This window comes from Carcharodon carcharias, chromosome 3 (genome assembly GCF_017639515.1).
Source record: "Carcharodon carcharias isolate sCarCar2 chromosome 3, sCarCar2.pri, whole genome shotgun sequence".
NCBI lineage: Eukaryota > Metazoa > Chordata > Chondrichthyes > Lamniformes > Lamnidae > Carcharodon > Carcharodon carcharias.
Genome location: NC_054469.1, coordinates 78,350,989 through 78,368,227, shown reverse-complemented (window position 1 = coordinate 78,368,227; position 17,239 = coordinate 78,350,989). Strand labels below are relative to the sequence as shown.

General features: G+C 43.9%; 1 protein-coding gene across 1 annotated transcript in view; it reads left to right on the top strand.

The window, feature by feature from the left end:
* The window catches only part of kcnh8 (potassium voltage-gated channel, subfamily H (eag-related), member 8), a 409,192-nt gene that overhangs the window by 356,806 nt on the left and 35,147 nt on the right, over window positions 1-17,239 (top strand). Inside the window, exons 14-15 of the mRNA XM_041183962.1 lie at window positions 4,046-4,152; window positions 6,104-6,183. Of these exons, the coding sequence (XP_041039896.1) occupies window positions 4,046-4,152; window positions 6,104-6,183 (187 nt within the window). The remainder of the gene's footprint in view (window positions 1-4,045; window positions 4,153-6,103; window positions 6,184-17,239) is intronic.

The window sequence follows — 17,239 nt, the reverse complement described above, 5'->3', positions numbered from 1 at the left end:
GCAAATGCAATGTTGGCATTTATTTCAAGAGGACTAGATATAAAAGCAGGGATGTGCTGCTGAGGCTTTATCAGGCTCTGGTCAGACCACATTTAGAATATTGTGAGCAATTTTGGGCCCCGTATCTCAGGAAGATTTGCTGGCCCTGGAGAAGGTCCAGAGGAGGTTCACTAGAATGATCCCAGGAATGAAAGGCTTAACTTATGAGGAACGTTTGAGGACTCTGGGTCTATACTCGATGGAGTTTAGAAGGATGAGGGGGGATCTGATTGAAACTTACAGAATACTGAAAGGCCTGGATAGAGTGGATGTGGGGAAGATGTTTCCATTAGTAGGAGAGACTAGGACCCAAGGGCACAGCCTCAGAATAAAAGGAAGACCTTTTAGAACAGAGATGAGGAGAAACTTCTTTAGCCAGAGAGTGGTGAATCTATGGAATTCATTGCCACAGAAGGCTGTGGAGGCCAGGTCATTGAGTGTATTTAAGACCGAGATAGAAAGGTTCTTGATTGGTAAGGGGATCAAAGGTTACGGGGAGAAGGCGGGAGAATGGGGTTGAGCAACTTATCAGCCATGATTGAATGGCGGAGCAAGCTCGATGAGCCAAATGGCCTAATTTCTGCTCCTATGTCTTATGAGGTTATAGATTGTGTTTGAGTACAATTCTGCTGCTGCTGATGACTCACAGTGCCTCATAGATGCCCAGTCTTGAATTGCTAGATCTGTTCGAAATCTATCCCAGTTAGCACGGTGATAGTGCCACAGAGCACAATGGAGGTTATCCTCAGTGTAAAGGTGGGACTTCGTCTGCACAACTGTGCGGTGGTCACTCCTACCGATACTGTCATGGACAGATGCATCTGCAGCAGGTAGGTGGATGAGGACGAGGTCAAATATGTTTTTCCCTCATTACCTGCCGCAGACCCTGTCAAGCAGCTATATCATATAGGACTTGGCCAGCTCAGTCAGTAGTGGTACTATCGAGCCATTCTTGGTGATGGACATTGAAGTCCCCCACCTAGAGTACATTCTGCGCCCTTTCCACCCTCAGTGCTTCCTCCAAATGGTGTCCAACATGGAGGAGCACTGAGGCAGTATGTAGTAATCAGCAGGAGGTTTCCTTGCCCATGTTTGACCTGATGCCATGAGACTTCTTGGGTCTGGAGTCAATGTTGAGGACTCCCATGGCAATTCCCTCCCGACTCTAGACCACTGTGCTGTCACCTTTGCTGGGTCTGTCCTGCCGGTGGGACAGGACATAGCCAGGCTTGGTGATGGTGGTGTCTAGGACATTATCTATAAGATATGATTCCCTGAGGATGACTATGTCAGGCTGTTGCTTGACTAGTCTGTGAGACAACTTTCCCAATTTCAGCACTAGCCTCTAAATGTTAGTAAGGAGGACTTTGCCATTGTCGTTTCCGGTGCTGAGATTGATGCCAGGTGGTCCATCTGGTTTCATTCTTTTTTTGTGACTTTGTAGTGGTTTGTTACAATTGAGTGCCTTGCTAGGCCTTTTCAGAGGGCATTTAAGAGTGAACCACATTGCTGTGGGTCTGGAGTCACACGTAGGTCAGACCGGGTCAGGTAAGGATGACAGATTTCTTTCCCTAAAGGGCATTAGTGAACCGGATGGGTTTTTACAACAATGGTTCCATGGTCATCATTGGACTTTTAATTACAGGTTTTTATTGAATTCGAACCCAGGTCCCCAGAGCATTGCCTGGGTCTCTGGATTATTAGTCCAGCGACAATACCACTATGTCATCACCTCCCTCTCCCCTGCCTTACCATGTGTTTACTACACCTGGTAAGAACTTATGGTATCGGGGTGATATTTTAGGTTGGATGAAGGACTAGCTAACTAACAGGAAACAAGTGAGCTGTGATAAATGGGTCATTTTGAGGATAGCAAACTTGGAGTGGCATGCCAAAGGGATCAGTGCTGGGGCCTCACCATTTTACAATCTATTAATGACTTGGATGAAGGGGATGACTTTATTGTAGCCAAAATTTGGCAGATGGAGTATCACTTGGGAAAATATGAGGTCTGTTGAGGAGATACTAAATATGAGGTCTGCTTTGGCAGGAATGATGGAAAAGCAAAATATTATTTAAATGCAAAGACTACAGAATGCTACAGGACAGAAGGATATGCCCTTGTACACGCATTTACAAAAAGTCAGAATGCAGGTACAGCAAATAATTGGGAAGACAAATGGAACATTGGCCTTTATTGCAAGGAGGATGGAACATAAAAGTAGGGAAACTTTGCTACAGCTGTGCGGGGCATTGGTGAGACCACATCTAGAGTACTGTATACAGTTTTGGTCACCTTACTTAAGGAGGGACAACTGGAAGCAGTTCAGAGAAGGTTCCCTGGACAGATTCCTGGGATGAGGGGTTGGTCTTATGAGGAATGGCTGAATAGATTGGATCTGTACTCATTGGAGTTTAGAAGACTGAGAGGTGATCTTATTGATACATATCAGATTCTGAGGGGGCTTGACAGGGTAGATGCTGAGAGGATGTTTTCTCTCATGGGGGAATATAGAACCAGGTGTTAGATTTTCAAAATGAGTGTCACCTATTTAAGACTGGGATGCAGAGGAATTTCTTCTCTCAGAGTGTTGTGAAACTTCGGAATTTTCCAGAGAGCAGTGGCGGCTGGGTTATTGAATATATTCAAGGCAGATTTAGACAGATTTTTAATTTGCAAAGGAGTCAAGGGTTATTTGGGTGAAGGGGTTGGGTGGAGAGCGGGGTCGGGGGAGGCAAGAAAGCATCAAACACACTGGACATCAGCAGCATGACTGCCGGCAAATTTTAATTAGCAGCCATTGTCTGCATGCTTCCAGTCAAATGCCCGCCTGACATGAGTGAAGATCAAATGCTGGTCAGCAGGCTTGGACCGAAGCTCAGGCATCAGCAGACTGTCAGCCAGCTGCAGTTCTGATGAAATGCTATCAACCTGAAATGTTAACCCTTTCTCTCTCCACAGATGCTACCTGACCTGCTAGGTATTTCCAGCATTTTCTGTTTCTCCTTTCAGATTTCAAGCAGTATTTTGTATGTCAGGCTGTTGCATGACTAGTCTTTGCGACAGCTCTCCCAATTTTGGCACAGGTCCCCAGATGGTAGTGAGAGGATTTTGTAGTGTTGACTTCACAGGATGTGCCTTTCTCCTTTTCAGTGTCTAGGTCAATGCCAGGTGGTCCATCCACCTTTATTCTTATTCAATTTTTCTATAGCTGTTTGATACAACTGAGTGGTTTTCTAGGCCATCTCAGAAGTCAACTAAGAAACAACCACATTGCTGTGGGTCTGGAGTCACATTATGGCCAGACCAGGTTAGGATGGCAGATTTCCTTTCCTGAAGGACATCTACTGAACCAGATGGGATTTTGCAACAATCTAGTAGTTTCATGATTTCATCATTACTAGCTTAATTAGATTAATTAGTTGAATTAAAATTCCGCCAGCTGCCATGATGGGCTTTGAACTCCTGTTCAGTGAACATAAGCATTAGTCCAGGTCTCTGGAGCATTAGCTGATTAACATTATCAAAACGCTACTGTTTTTTTTCCACTAGGAGAGCACAGTTCAGAAGTACAAGCCACACAACATTCACTTTCACAAGGACAAAATACATTCAACACATCTCCAGCACACACTCTAAAAGTTAATAAAAGTTGGAATGATTGATTCTGGAATATGAATAACATTGTGCACTGTGGTCTAAATGTACTGTGGGTGCTGAACACTGTGTTAGCAGCCCCTGAAGCAGGATCTTTTTTTTCACCAGAAGCACTGATGACAATTTGAAGCAATTGGTTTTCTTGGCTAATTTAAGCAGATAATGTTGATGTATTTAGTAGTTAAGTGCCTCTTAATCTAAATGAACAGTAACTATGTAAATCACTGCACTTTAGTATTGATGTACAACCACTGTAACTAGATCTTTTAAATACAACTTTTCACACATGAAATGGATCATTCAAATTTGCCATTTTATATTATATAACTAAGTGTTTCATTCTTGTAGAATTGTTGATGGCATTGAAGATGAGAAAAGTTCAATAGGGGACCAAAGATTTGAGTTCTGCACTGAAAATATGGGACAAGAATCACTCAGAATTCCAACCTCAAAAGGTAATGCATGTCATGTTCATACTTGAGCCAATAGACATGTATTCCTCCATTCTATCTGAATATTATTTAAAATTTGCCTCTGGCATGTACTTATGCCCCATCACTCCGGAATATTTTTATGCCAATCCAATATTTACAATGGAAATGGACTTTGTTAAATTAATAGCAGAGAAACCCTGCCTAAGGATGTTAAAACTTTAAAATAGAAAAACTTGATGTAAACATTTCACTGTCAAAATTTATTAATTAATTTGTCATGAATTATTCAAAATCTTTTTTTTTTGAGTAAAATGTTGTTGGATTTTCTTCCTCAGTAACTGAAATTTCCGCAATCAAAAGGAAAATGAGAGACGACAGATTATGGACGAACGGTCCAATACTGCAGTGTTGTGCTTTCATCAAATTGAAAGTTGCCCTTTTTTTTAAGTGATTTGAACCATAGTCAGCTGGGAAATGTTGTTTCTTTTTTTAATGCTTTACCTTGCTAATTTTGTCTGTCAGTTTTCTTCCCTTCTCTGTGCTTTTTGCTGTGACGTGATTCCACAGGCACTGGGCACAATGGTATACCTCGCAAAAGAGGCCATTACTCATCCGGAGCCTGGATAGTGAGTATTCTCAGGTTTTTGAGAACAGAACACCCTGACACTGTTCTCACCTGAGATCCACATCTGCACAAAATCATCAATTATTAGTGATGAACTCTTGACGATGGGTAGTTTCAGGGAAACTCCCCATTAAAGGGGAACAAGTAAGCCAGTGGAGCTGCTGTAGATAGTAAATCACCAGAGACTTTCAAAACTATTCCATTAAGCTAAGCTAGGCTCAAGATTTACAATTTGACAGACTCAGAATGAGTTTGAAAGTCCCACTCCCCTGCCACACATTTGGGAGTGCTGCTGCCGGAGGGATAATCCCAGTCTGTGTCTACTGTTGCTGAAAAAAGTATAAATATTAAATCAGTCTTTCAGCCACATAGGGGCCATTTTAACTGGGAGCAGGATTTGGGTGAAGGGGTTGGGTGGTGAGTGGGGGCGGGGGAGGCAAGAAAGCATCAAACACACTGGACATCAGCAGCATGACTGCCAGCTAATTTTAATTAGCAACCATTGTCTGCATGCTTCCAGTCAACTGCCTGCCTGACATGAGTGAAGATCAAATGCTGGTCAGCAGGCTTGGACTGAAGCTCAGGCATCAGCAGACTGTCAGCCAGCTGCCGCTAGAGGACAGTTCATCAGTAAGAAGGGTGCTTCAGGGGCACTTTGTAGGAGGGACCAAAGGTGGGAGGCACGGGGACGTGCAGGTCAGGAGAAAGGCAAAGTTACCATTTGAGAGCCGGAGATGTACTCTTGATCTGCCTGGCACCCCAGGAAAAGCATAAAAACGTCCAATTAATGGTTTCTTTAAGTCCCTGATCCTTTTCCCTATGGTGGCTTCTGCATTTGAGCCAGAGTTAAAATTGTGATTGGGGTCTGATTAAATCATCAGACTCAATCTGCATATTTAAAGAGACACCCCACCAATTTCAAGAGATTACCTTTGCTGTTTGCTCAGAAGAGTAGGTTAAATTTAGGATTGGCAGGAAACAGGTGATAACAGGTAAGTGACATCATGTCTGAACTGCTTACTTGCCCAGTTTCCACCAAGTGCCAAGAAGGAAAGAACAGTTTGGGCCAGTACTCTTACTTCTCAGTTTTTACTGGCGTTCCATTTTAAAGTATACAAGACCAGTTCAGATCAGTATTCTTATTTCCCAGCTTTTACTGTTTCTTTCCTTCTGGGTGGGTAGGTTAAAATCTAACAGCCATTTATTTTAAATCTCCAGATTATTATTTTAAAAATGCTAGCATTTTCAAGTAATTCAAATTGCTGCAGTAAATATAATCATTAGTACATGGTACCAATGAAGTAGAGGACAGTAGAAGATTTATAAATTATTGCTTCATGTTTACAGACTTTGATCAAGTTACTCCTGCCATGCTGGCTGCTAAAGCTGAAGAGACAAAGCAGCAGATCAAAAGGATGAATGATGAGGTACAAATAACTGTCAATTCAAACTGTAATATGAAATACCAAAAAGTAAAATCCTTAGACAGGATTACAATTGAAAATATTTAAATGTTGCAGACCAAGCGATCACTCTTGAATTTACAAAAGATTATTCTGTATGCATGTGTATACATCTTGATGGTGATTCATTTTACTTTGTTCAAGGTGATATGTGTGGAAACTGTTGTGAAGGTTGTTTGGTGTTTCACTAAGTGGTCTGGTGGCTTGTATGGTTGAATATAAACTGTCTATTGATAACCCATAACTATGTACATATCCAAGGTACTGCCATGCATGGATGCTATCTCCATGCCAGCTCCTTCTGGACTCTACTCCACAGGCAGTCTACTATCATGTAACTCTCTACATCACTATTGTGGGCAATACTGTTCTCCAGTCCTACATTAACCCTTACTCTACCAAACACCTTTACCCTACACCCCATCAAGTCCTTATCCAAATACATATACAATATAATCCTTACTTTACTTGCTACTCCTTCTCCCGACACACCACTGCATGCCCCCACCCACCCCACCCCAAGTCTCTGACTACATGAATTCAGACAGTTTGGAGACTTAAAAATTCTTCCAGATCTTGGTCTGTCACATTAGGAGGAATTTTCTGGTCCCAATGGCTTCGGTCATCATGGCGGGCGGGGGTGTGGGGGCGACAATCTGGCGAGAAGGCCAAAAATCAGTTTTCCGCCATCATTTGTGCTTGTCCTCTCCACTCATCAATAGCAAGTTGCGTTTCCTACCACTGCAAGCCAGGAACATCATTTTGTTACACTGACATCTAATTATAAGCCCTGCTTGCCAGAATCATCTCCCCATGCTGGAACATCCGGGCAATCATACTGACATGTTTCACAACAGTACATAAGGGACATGCACCTGGTGAGCTGCATTTTGCTCAGGACTTCAAGGTTTGTTTGACTACCTTGCTTCAGACAACACTCATGGTCATCAATGCCAGGCTTCACAGGCAGCACCACATCACTTTCAGGGGGCTCATGGGCAAGTCTCTCCCTACCAGACAAGCCATAAGGAGCTGCAAGTCTGGAGCTTGCTTGGGGGAGGTGGAGAAGCGACCTCAGGCAGGAGAAGAGGCAGCAGAGTGAGGGCTGTACTGGGGAAAGGAGGGTATCCTTGTTTGTGGGGGCGCATGAACTGTGCAAGTGGCCTCAAGATGGTGATGGCTAAGGAGGCAGTCTCCAGAGGAGATGAGGCCAAATGGAGACGTGAGGGTGTGTATGAGAGAGTGAGCGGTGTTGTCCCTTGAGCTGGTGGTGAGTGAGATGCCAGTGAATGTGTGATGGCCTTGTGAGTGTGTAAGCTTAGAGTGATAAGATAGTTACCTTACCCTGATGGCACAGATGAGATCATTCATCCATTTTCTGCTCTGGATGGCTGACATCTTGTGTGCAGCATTGACACTGATCACCTCTGCCACCGCCTCCTAAGCCAGAGTGCTGAGACTGATGGGCCTCCTGCGTCCAGAGCAGGGTTGGAGGACATCACAGTGGGCCTCCACAGCATCCAGACAGTGTCCCAGGGATGTGTCACTGACTTGGGGGGCTGCTCACTTTTTGGCTTTTGGGGCCATGTCTTCACGGGAGCAGTTTCTGGTCAATGGGTGTTACCATTTACTGGAAACTGAACTAACCAGCCAAATAAATACTATGGCTACAAGAGCAGGTCAGATGCTAGGAATCCTGTGGTGGGTAACTCACCTCCTGACTCCCCAAAAGCTGTCCACCATCTACAAGGCACAAGTCAGGAGTGTGATGGAATACTCCCCACTTGCCTGGATGAGTGCAGCTCCCACAACACTCAGGAAGCTTGACACCATCCAGGACAAAGCAGCCTGCTTGATTGGCACCACATCCACAAGCATTCACTCCCTCCACCGATACACAGTGACAGTAGTGTTTACCATCTACAAGATGCACTGCAGGAACTCACCAAAGCTCTTTAGACAGCACCTTCCAAACCCATGACCACTACCATCTAGAAGGACAAGGGCAGCAGATAGATGGGAACACCTCCACCTGGAAGTTCCCCTCCAAGTCACTCACCATCTTGACTTGGAAATATATCACCGTTCCTTCACTGCTGCTGGGGCAAAACCCTGGAACTCCCTCCCTAACAACACTGTGGGTGTACCTACACCACATGGACTGCAGCGGTTCAAGAAGGCAGCTCACCACCACCTTCTCAAGGGAAACCAGGGATAGGCAATAAATATTGGCCCAGTCAGTGAAGCCTACGTCCTGTAAATGAATAAAAAAAAAAGTCCTGGGCTGCAAGCATTGAGAATTGTGCGCGCGGCTACAGTTTAAATATGGCACCATACCTGAGGAAGCGGCAAGGGTAACGGTGTGGCGGGCAGATTGGAGGCCACCTGCCAGTGTGTCGGCGTATTTCCTGTGGCTGCATTATTAATGAGGTGGGAATGGGATGACACAGCGCAAAAACCTGCCATTGCAGCCAGTGGGTAAAACGACTCCCCCCCCCCCCCCCCAACCCCCGCTACTGTATTTTGTGCAAATCTGGGATGATTCCACCTGTAGTTTCAGTTGCTTTGGTTGACCCTGTCAATATGGCAGTAAAACGGTTGTAATTAGTGTTTCTGGCACTTCGTTATCTCTATTTGATTCGCTTTTTGCACGGCTTTGATCTGCATTTCTCTTTATCGACAACCCATCTGCTTTGTTCCGATACCGTGGGGGGTTTGTCCCATTTCTTTCGAAGGGAATGTTCATTCCATTCATTCCTTGGATTTTTATTTTCGTGTTCTTGCTGAACATTGACGTTTCAAAAATGGAGCCTTCATTTCCACTTGTTTCACAATTTCAGCCATTTCATTTCTCAACGACTCAATGAGCAAGATTTTCCAATCAACAGGCTGGCATGTGGTGAGGGGGGGTGGGGGTGGGGGTGGGTGGTGCCCAGGAGCGGCCAATTAATGGCATGAAATGCATGCTGAGAACCTCAGCGCTGCCAGGTTGGGGGCGGGAGGAGCTCCGAGCGCTGAAGTCTTTGCATGAGCTGGGGAGCACACGCTGACAGCTCCTTGAGGGCACAAAGCTGCCTCAGGGATTCAAAGAATTGTTGGTACAGAAATAAAGATTTTAAAAAATGAGACAAACATGTCCCCACATGTGACTCAGTCACATGAACAGGGACACATTAAAATGACGTGTAAATTTTTGTTTCATTACTGCTGGATGAGGTTTCGTAAAGAATCCAAAAGCTGCCTGGCCAATCCACCTGCCTGCCAACTGTAAGGTTGGACAGGCAGCAAAAAACAGCTTTCAATTATTTGATTAAGGGCCTTCTTAGGCTTTTTAATTGTTGGCGGGCGCACCCGCCAACCGAAATAGCGCGTGAGTGCACGATGACATCGGGGCGCTCACCTGATGCCGTCGCGCACTCAAGCAATATTTTGCAATTTTAAGCACGTGCATGCGCCCGCATGACGTAAAATCCTGCCCAATGGCTCTCAGTACATTTGAGGCACCCTTTGCTTTTTATTCTAGTTCCTTGATCTTCAGCATCAGACTTACATTTTCCGATCTTATTTCTGTCTTTTTTTTCTCTCTCTTACTTTTGGTTTCACAGTTGGCCAGGTCTGTCTCCGATGAAGTCTTAACTTGTTTCAGTACTGTAATTGTGCTACTCATGGCTACATTATCCTCTCACAGCTTGGAAAGTTCTCTGGCTTTTCCTTTCAATGCCTCCTCATTTCCATTCAGCTGGTTCTTTAGCTCTTCAGTTTCTTTCTTGTACCTCTTGGCTTCTTCCTGGAATGTGGAACAGTGCTGAGTCTTCTCAGCCAACTAGTTCTTCAATTTGTTCACGGCAACATTAAAATCATTTTGCATTTCTCTGTAATTTTCCAGAGGAACACACTTTGACATAAGGGATCCTTGAAACGTGTGAAGGTCCTTCAACAGGTTTTCCTTTTCTTTGCAAATTTCAGTTGCTTTGTTTTGCGTTTTCTTGTAATTCAACAGTCTCCTTGAGTTTCTTCTACTGTTTTTCCATTCTGTTGTTCACAACTGTCTTCATTTCTTCATGCTGCTGAAGGATTATGTACTCTTTTGTATTTGATCTTAAAGGACAGTCAGTTATTCCTTCAATGGTTTATTTTCTTGTTGGTCACTTGCCAACTCAAGCTGTGCTTCAGTGCATTGCTTTGTTACTACTGATAGCTCCAAAGCTGCTTTTGCTGAAGTGGAATTCAACATTATTTTTAGCTATTCAGGTTTCTCCAGGGCTATGTATTGATTCTTCAAAGAGTCTTTCAGGGCAGCAATTTCTTTGAGTACCTGCTCTGCCTGCTGTTGTGCCTGGCTGCACTTCTGGTTGAGTTCCTTCAACCCAGCTTTGATACGATCATTTTCCTGTCGAATGGCTTCTTTTTATTTTTGCAGCTTTTGTTTCTTTTGGGTTACCTCAGATAGCTCTCCTTCATTCAAAGCCATCAGCTCACTCTGCACTGCCACCTGCTGCTACAGTTTGGGTAATGTGTCAGCAATTTCATAAACTCTATTTTTAAACCTATCAAATGCTCCTCAGCCTCTTCTTTCTTCTGCACTAACCTCTTCGGCTTATGCACTTCCTTGCCCTGACATGGTCTGAGGCTATCTTGTGGTTTCCTTGAGTAATGTCTCCCTCAGCCTGGGGTCTCCTTTCTCCCTCGCACTGGGGTCTTTTTGTCTCTCTTGCGCTGCGGTCTTCTGTCTCCCACAGTGCATTTTTGGGAGTGTTCTAGACCTTCTGCACTCTCCACAACTTAGAGATTAAAATATTTGTCAAAGGTTTTTAATGTCTCACCAAATGTAGTTGAGGATTCATCTATGTCTTGGTTTAGGATTACTTCATCCACATACACCAAATAAGTACAAAAACATATTAGCATGTACATCTTCTAACTTCTTACTTAATCCTGATGTATTCAGCTCACTATCACCTTCTCAAGGGCAATTAGGGATGGGCAATAAATGCTGGCCCAGCCAGCAAAGCCCACATCTCTTTAATGAATTTTTTGAAAATTAAAACTTCTGTAATCTAAAAAATTTATTCTCCAAGATTCCCAATCTGTGTCTTCAATTTCTTTTTAGGCAATCTCCAACTGTGTCTTCAATTTAAGTGTACTTCTCTCAGGTTTCTTGAGTTCTTCATGCCTTGAGATTCTGAGTTTCTTCAGATTCTCTGGGATTTCAGGTGTATCCTTCATTGTGATCATGTTGTAAAGGTTGTTTGGTGTTTCATAAAGAGGTCTGGAGGCTTGTATGGTTGAAAATAAACTGCTTATTGATAACCCATAACTATGTACATTTTCAAGGTATTGCCATGCATGGGTGCTGTCTCCATGCAGGCTTCTCCCAGACTCTACTCCTCAGTCTACTATCATGTGACTCTCTACATTGCTATTGTGGGTGCTACTGTTCTCCAGTCCCACATTAACCCTTACTCTGCTGGACACCTTTACCCTACATAAAGCAATGGTTAAATATGCCCAAACTAGACACTGAGAAGCTCAAACAGGGACTGTTTTTAAATGTCCAGTATGGAGGGCATATTTTGTCTCCAAAGGGACATTTCATTAAGCCTGGAAAACCTAAGCATGGGTTGGCAATAGTCAAGCATTAGGAGCCCTCAAGTGTATGCAGGTCACTGCTGAAGTTTACCCAATATATTCAGCTATTGTTTTCATTGTTGCCTTGTAGGAGAAAAATACAACTTATGTTTTGAAGTAACAGGAAAAGCACATCTTCTTCTCCAAATCAAACAGGGCTCCTGTATTTCTCAGCATATCCCTGTTTACCACTTCTGTCCTCAGTCTATTCATATCTTTACCAGGCTGCTGCAATCTTTCTCCCTAGAGTCATCAAAATGCTTTCAAGCAACCTACCACTGTCTTCTCATGTGCAATTCAAGTTTTGTGGCCTCCTGGTATTTTTATTTAGATTGCAATCAAACAAAATGCCAAAAATCAGTAGCAACATTTGATTCTAGTTGCCAAAATGAAACTGGCATAAACTGCAGCTTTACATATAAAAACATTTAAATTAGAACTTCATAGTTCATTGTATATATTTTCATAATTTATTTTCACAAAGATAATGACCAAAATTTTAAATTAACAATATGTTGGGAATGGGGTGGGATGGGTGGGGTGGGTGATCCAATAATGCACAGGAAACCTGAAAGTAAGTTCAGGTTATATCCAAATCATTTGAAGAGGATCTGAATTCTTCATCTAGTTCCTCCTGCAGGTCTAATCCTCACTGCTGGAGCCCATTCTGGAGACTCTTCCTGGTGCCTCCAGGATGTCTCCAGACCTGTCCAGAAGTACATCTTCAGCAAACTGATGGCCTCTTCAATCACATCTGCTGTTGATATGACATTCATTGTAGCTGTGTTGGGTTTCATTGTTGAGGTTTCTAATGGGTGTCATGAAGTAAGTTTGCAGTGGTTAGTTAACACCTACCAACCATTCCTTAAGTGTGCTTCTGGTGTGAAGAGATCAGAGAGCTTGGACAAAGACATCATGGCAATTGCCTGGGAATCTTGCACACATCAGCATAAAGATCTACTTGTCATGGCACACCTTGCAGTTGATGTACAAAGCTGCTTGTTCTGGGGGTGCCCAGATTGCCACCTGTGAGCAGTCAATGGCACTCTGCACCTGCGAGAAGCCAGCCAAAGCTGAAAGGTGGAGTGCCCTCTCATTCTGACTGGCATCATTGGTGGCAAGGCTGACATCATTGCCAGCCCTGGCAAACAACCCATCAGTCACCTGACTTATGCATTTGTGGGTGTTTGACTGGGAGATATCATGTCCCAGAATCATAGCAGTCCAAGGGACAAGAGGTATTTTTCTACAAGGCCATGCCACCACCTGGCTTGACATCCTAATCCTCCTGACACACTGGTGTTCGGGAATGTCAAGGAAAGGGAGCCTCTGCTTCCAGGCCTTGTGAGCTGCACTCCTCTGCTGGTCCTCTGTCCATTGGTCTCCTCACTGGTGTACAGTTATAGGTCTGTGACCAGCAGACTGTGGGTCCTGGGGTGCTTTTGCTGGTTTTCTTGGTCCTCTTCTGAGGTCTAATCTAAAGCAACGTTAGCAGCACCCATTCTGATGTGTTAGAGAAAACCCCCAAATGTAGAAAGTAACCTCTCCTTTCCCACTAGTGGGTAAGAAAGCAGCCGGGAGTATTGAGTATTTATCAACATATTTTCTTGAGATTAATGCAGACCCTCGAATTGTCCTTTTTACTGGATGGTTTCAGGAAGCCTGTGGACTCAACATTAAAGTCAAAAGTACATTGACATGTTGCTCTAATTGAATGATTAACATATGGTAATTACCAATTCACCTCTCCCAAATGGATTGTACATCACAGCCGAACACGCTTGAGCGAAATGCAGAAGTCAGCAAGTTGAAGTTGCCTTCCCAATGAATGTTGGTCCTTTAGAGAGTGACAGTGGGAATTTAATAGTGGATAATAAGGAAATGGCGGAAGAAATGAACAAATATTTTGCTTTTACTGTAGAGGATACAAAAAACATTCCAGTAATAGCCGCAAATCAGGAAAGGGAGAGGTGAACTTGGTGAAATTGAAATCACTAAGGAAATGGTACTGAGCAAATTGATGGAACTGCGGCTTGGCAAGTCTCTGGGTCCCAATGGACTATATCCTAGGGTCTTTAAAGAGGTGGCTAATGAGGTAGTTGATGCGCTGGTGTTATTTTTCCAAAATTCGTTAGATTCTGGAAAGGTTCCATCAGACTGAAAAGTAGCAATGTAGGAAGGGAGGCAAAAAACTGGAAACTATAGGCCAGTTAGCTTGACGTCTGTCGTGGGGAAGTTGTTAGAATCGATCATTAAGGAAGTTATAACTAGGCACTTAGAAGACCTCAAGGTAATCGGGAAGAGTCAACATGGTTTTGTGAAAGGAAAATCATGTTTAACCAATTTATTGGAGGTTTTTGAAGGAGTAACATGCGCAGTGGATAAGTAGGAGCCTGTAAATGTACTGTACTTGGATTTCCAGAAGGCATTTGATAAGGTGCCACATCAAAGATTATTATGGAAAATAAAAGCACATGATGTAGGGGGTAACATATTAGCATGGATAGAAGATTGGCTGGCTGGCTGGCAGAAAGCAGAGAGTGTGCATAAGTTGGTCTTTTTTGAATTGACAGGATGTGATGAGTGGAGTCCCACAGAGGTCCGTACTGGGGCCTCAACTTTTTATGATTTATATCAATGATTTAAATGAGGGGAGCGAAAACATGGTAGCTAAATTTGCAGATGACACCAAGATAGGAAGGGAAGCATGTTGTGAAGAGGACATTAGGAGGTTGCAGGTGGAGATAGATAGGTTGAGTGAGTGGGCAAAGATCTGGAAAATGGAGTTTAATGTGGGAAAATGTGAAGTTGTTCACTTTGGCAGGAAGAACAAAAAAGAGGAGTATTATTTAAATGGAGAACAGCTACATAATTCTGAGATGCAGAGGGATCTAGGTACATGAGTCACAAAAAGTTAGTATGCAGGTACAGCAAGTAATTAAGAAGGCTAATGGAATGCTATCCTTTATTACAAGAGGGATTGAACATAAAAGTAAGGATGTTATGCTTCAGTTGTCCAGGGCATTGGTGAGACTGCACCTTGAATACTTTGTGCAGTTTTGATCTCCTTTTTTAAGGAAGGATGTAAAGGCATTGGAGGAGGTTCAAAGGAGGTTTACCGAATTGATGCCTGGAATGAGTGCGTTGTCTTATTAGGAAAGGTTGGACAGGCTGGGCTTGTTTCCACTGGAGTTGAGAAGAATGAGGGGTGATTTGATTGAAATATACAAGATCCTGAATGGCCTTGACAAATTGGACATCGAACGGATGTTTCCTCTTGTGGGTGAGTCCTGAACTAGGGGGCATTGTTTTCAAATTAGGGGTTTCCCGTTTAGGACAGAGATGAGGAGAAATCTTTACTCTCAGAGCGTTGTGCGACTTTGGAATTCTCTACCTCAGAAGGCGGTGGAGGCAGGGTCAATGAATATTTTTAAGGCAGAGTTAGATAGATTCTTGTTAGGCAAAGGAATCAAAGGTTATCGGGGTTAGATGGGAATGTGGAAATCGAAACACAAGAAGATCAGACATGATCTTATTGAATGGTGGAGCAGACTCGAGAGGCCGAATGGTCTACTCCTGTTCCTATTTCTTATGTTCTTACGTAAACCAATATCAACTTTCTTGGTTTTAACTCCCCACCAGCCACACTCAAACGCACATGCTCCTGCAGGTTATAATTTAGCCCAATAACTTCTTGAAAACAGAACTACAGATAGATATGCTGAGTCCTTGAACTGGGTCCCTGCTATATTTTGAGTAACTGTAACAGATGCTATTCCAGAAGAGTCCTATTAGAATCACACACTGCTCACTTCACAAATGTGCCTTTTGATAAGGCTCAAAGTAGCACAAATTTGCTGGGCTGTGCCTAAATCTATCCTAATCCTGACTATTGCTGCTGTGAATCTTGCATTCCTAGCTATAGCTTTTGGTTACTGTCTACAATGATTGGAAACAGGGCCTGAATTTTACATTTGGTGGGCATGCCAGGTCAGTGGGCACGGGAGCAGTCGGGAAACGGACCTCTGAATGCGATCGGTTAGGGGCCGAAACGCACGCTCAAATGGTCAGCGCTGCCAGGATGGGGGCGGGAAGAGGCGGGCAATGGCATTTCCGCGGGCGCGGGTGAGTGCTGAGAGAAAGTGCCCTGAGGGCAGACGGCTGCCTCAGGAAGCAGCAGACCTGAAAAAGCTGAAATAAAGGTTTTAAAAGCTGAAAAAAGTGTCTGTGCATCATAATCAATCACCAGAAAATATAACTGCTAAAAATGCAGTCCACAGAAATTTATTTTTATTTTATTTCATCATGGAAATTTCATCCCGCCCTTGGATGAGGTTTGATGAAAAATGCAAATGCTGCCTGGCCGATTCGCCAGTCCACCAACCATAAAGTTAGACAGGCAATGAAAAATTGGACTCCATTGCGCCGCTAATGGGCTTAATTGCCCTCTTAATTGTCATTGGGAGCGCTTCTGACTTTTAGGCACGGCGACCCAGTGAAATATCGTGCGAGTTCGCGATGATGTCGGGATGCTTGCCCAACATCTTCTCATGCGAGTTTACGCCCGATCGGTTCGGGCATGCGTACGCCCACAGGAAGTGAAATTCTGCCCCAGGGCCTAAATTTTACCTTTGGCGGGGACACCCGATCGGCGGGACTGGGATTGGTCAGGAAATAGACCGCCGATTATGATCGGACCCCGACTACGATTTCACGCTGGCTGGCCGATTAACGTGAAATGCGCAGTGAAATGCTCAGCGCTGCCGGGTGGGGGGGGGGCAGGAAGAAGGCAGGCGATGACGTGTCCACAGGCGTGGGTGAGCACTGCAAGAAAGCTCCCTGAAGGCAGACGGCTGCCTCGGAGTTGCAGACTTGAAGAGGCTGAAATAAAGCTTTTAAAAGCTGACAAAAGTGTCCATGCATCATAATCAATCACCTGATATTTTGGCTGGTAATAATGCAGTCCACAGAAATTTATTTTTCTTTTATTTCATCACGGATATTTCATCCCGCCCTTGGATGAGGTTTGATGAAAAATGCAAAGGCCGCCTGGCCGATTTGCCTGTCCTCCAACCATAAGGTTGGATGGGCTATGACAAATTGGAGTCAAATATGTGGTTAATGGGCTTAATTGCCCTCTTAATTGTTGGCTGGCATGCTTTCAACTTTTGCGCCCGGCTGCTGAGTGAAATATCGCACAAATACACGATGATGTCAGGACGCTCGCCCGATGTATTCTTGCGCGATTTTGAGCCCAATTGGGTTGGGCGTGTGCCCACCCGCGGGATGTAAAATTCTGCCCCTGGGGTTTGTTCCAACAGGCAGCAATAGTAGAATAAGGTTCATTGACACATTTAGCAAAGATCAGAGATAGCACTGTGAAAAGACAGGA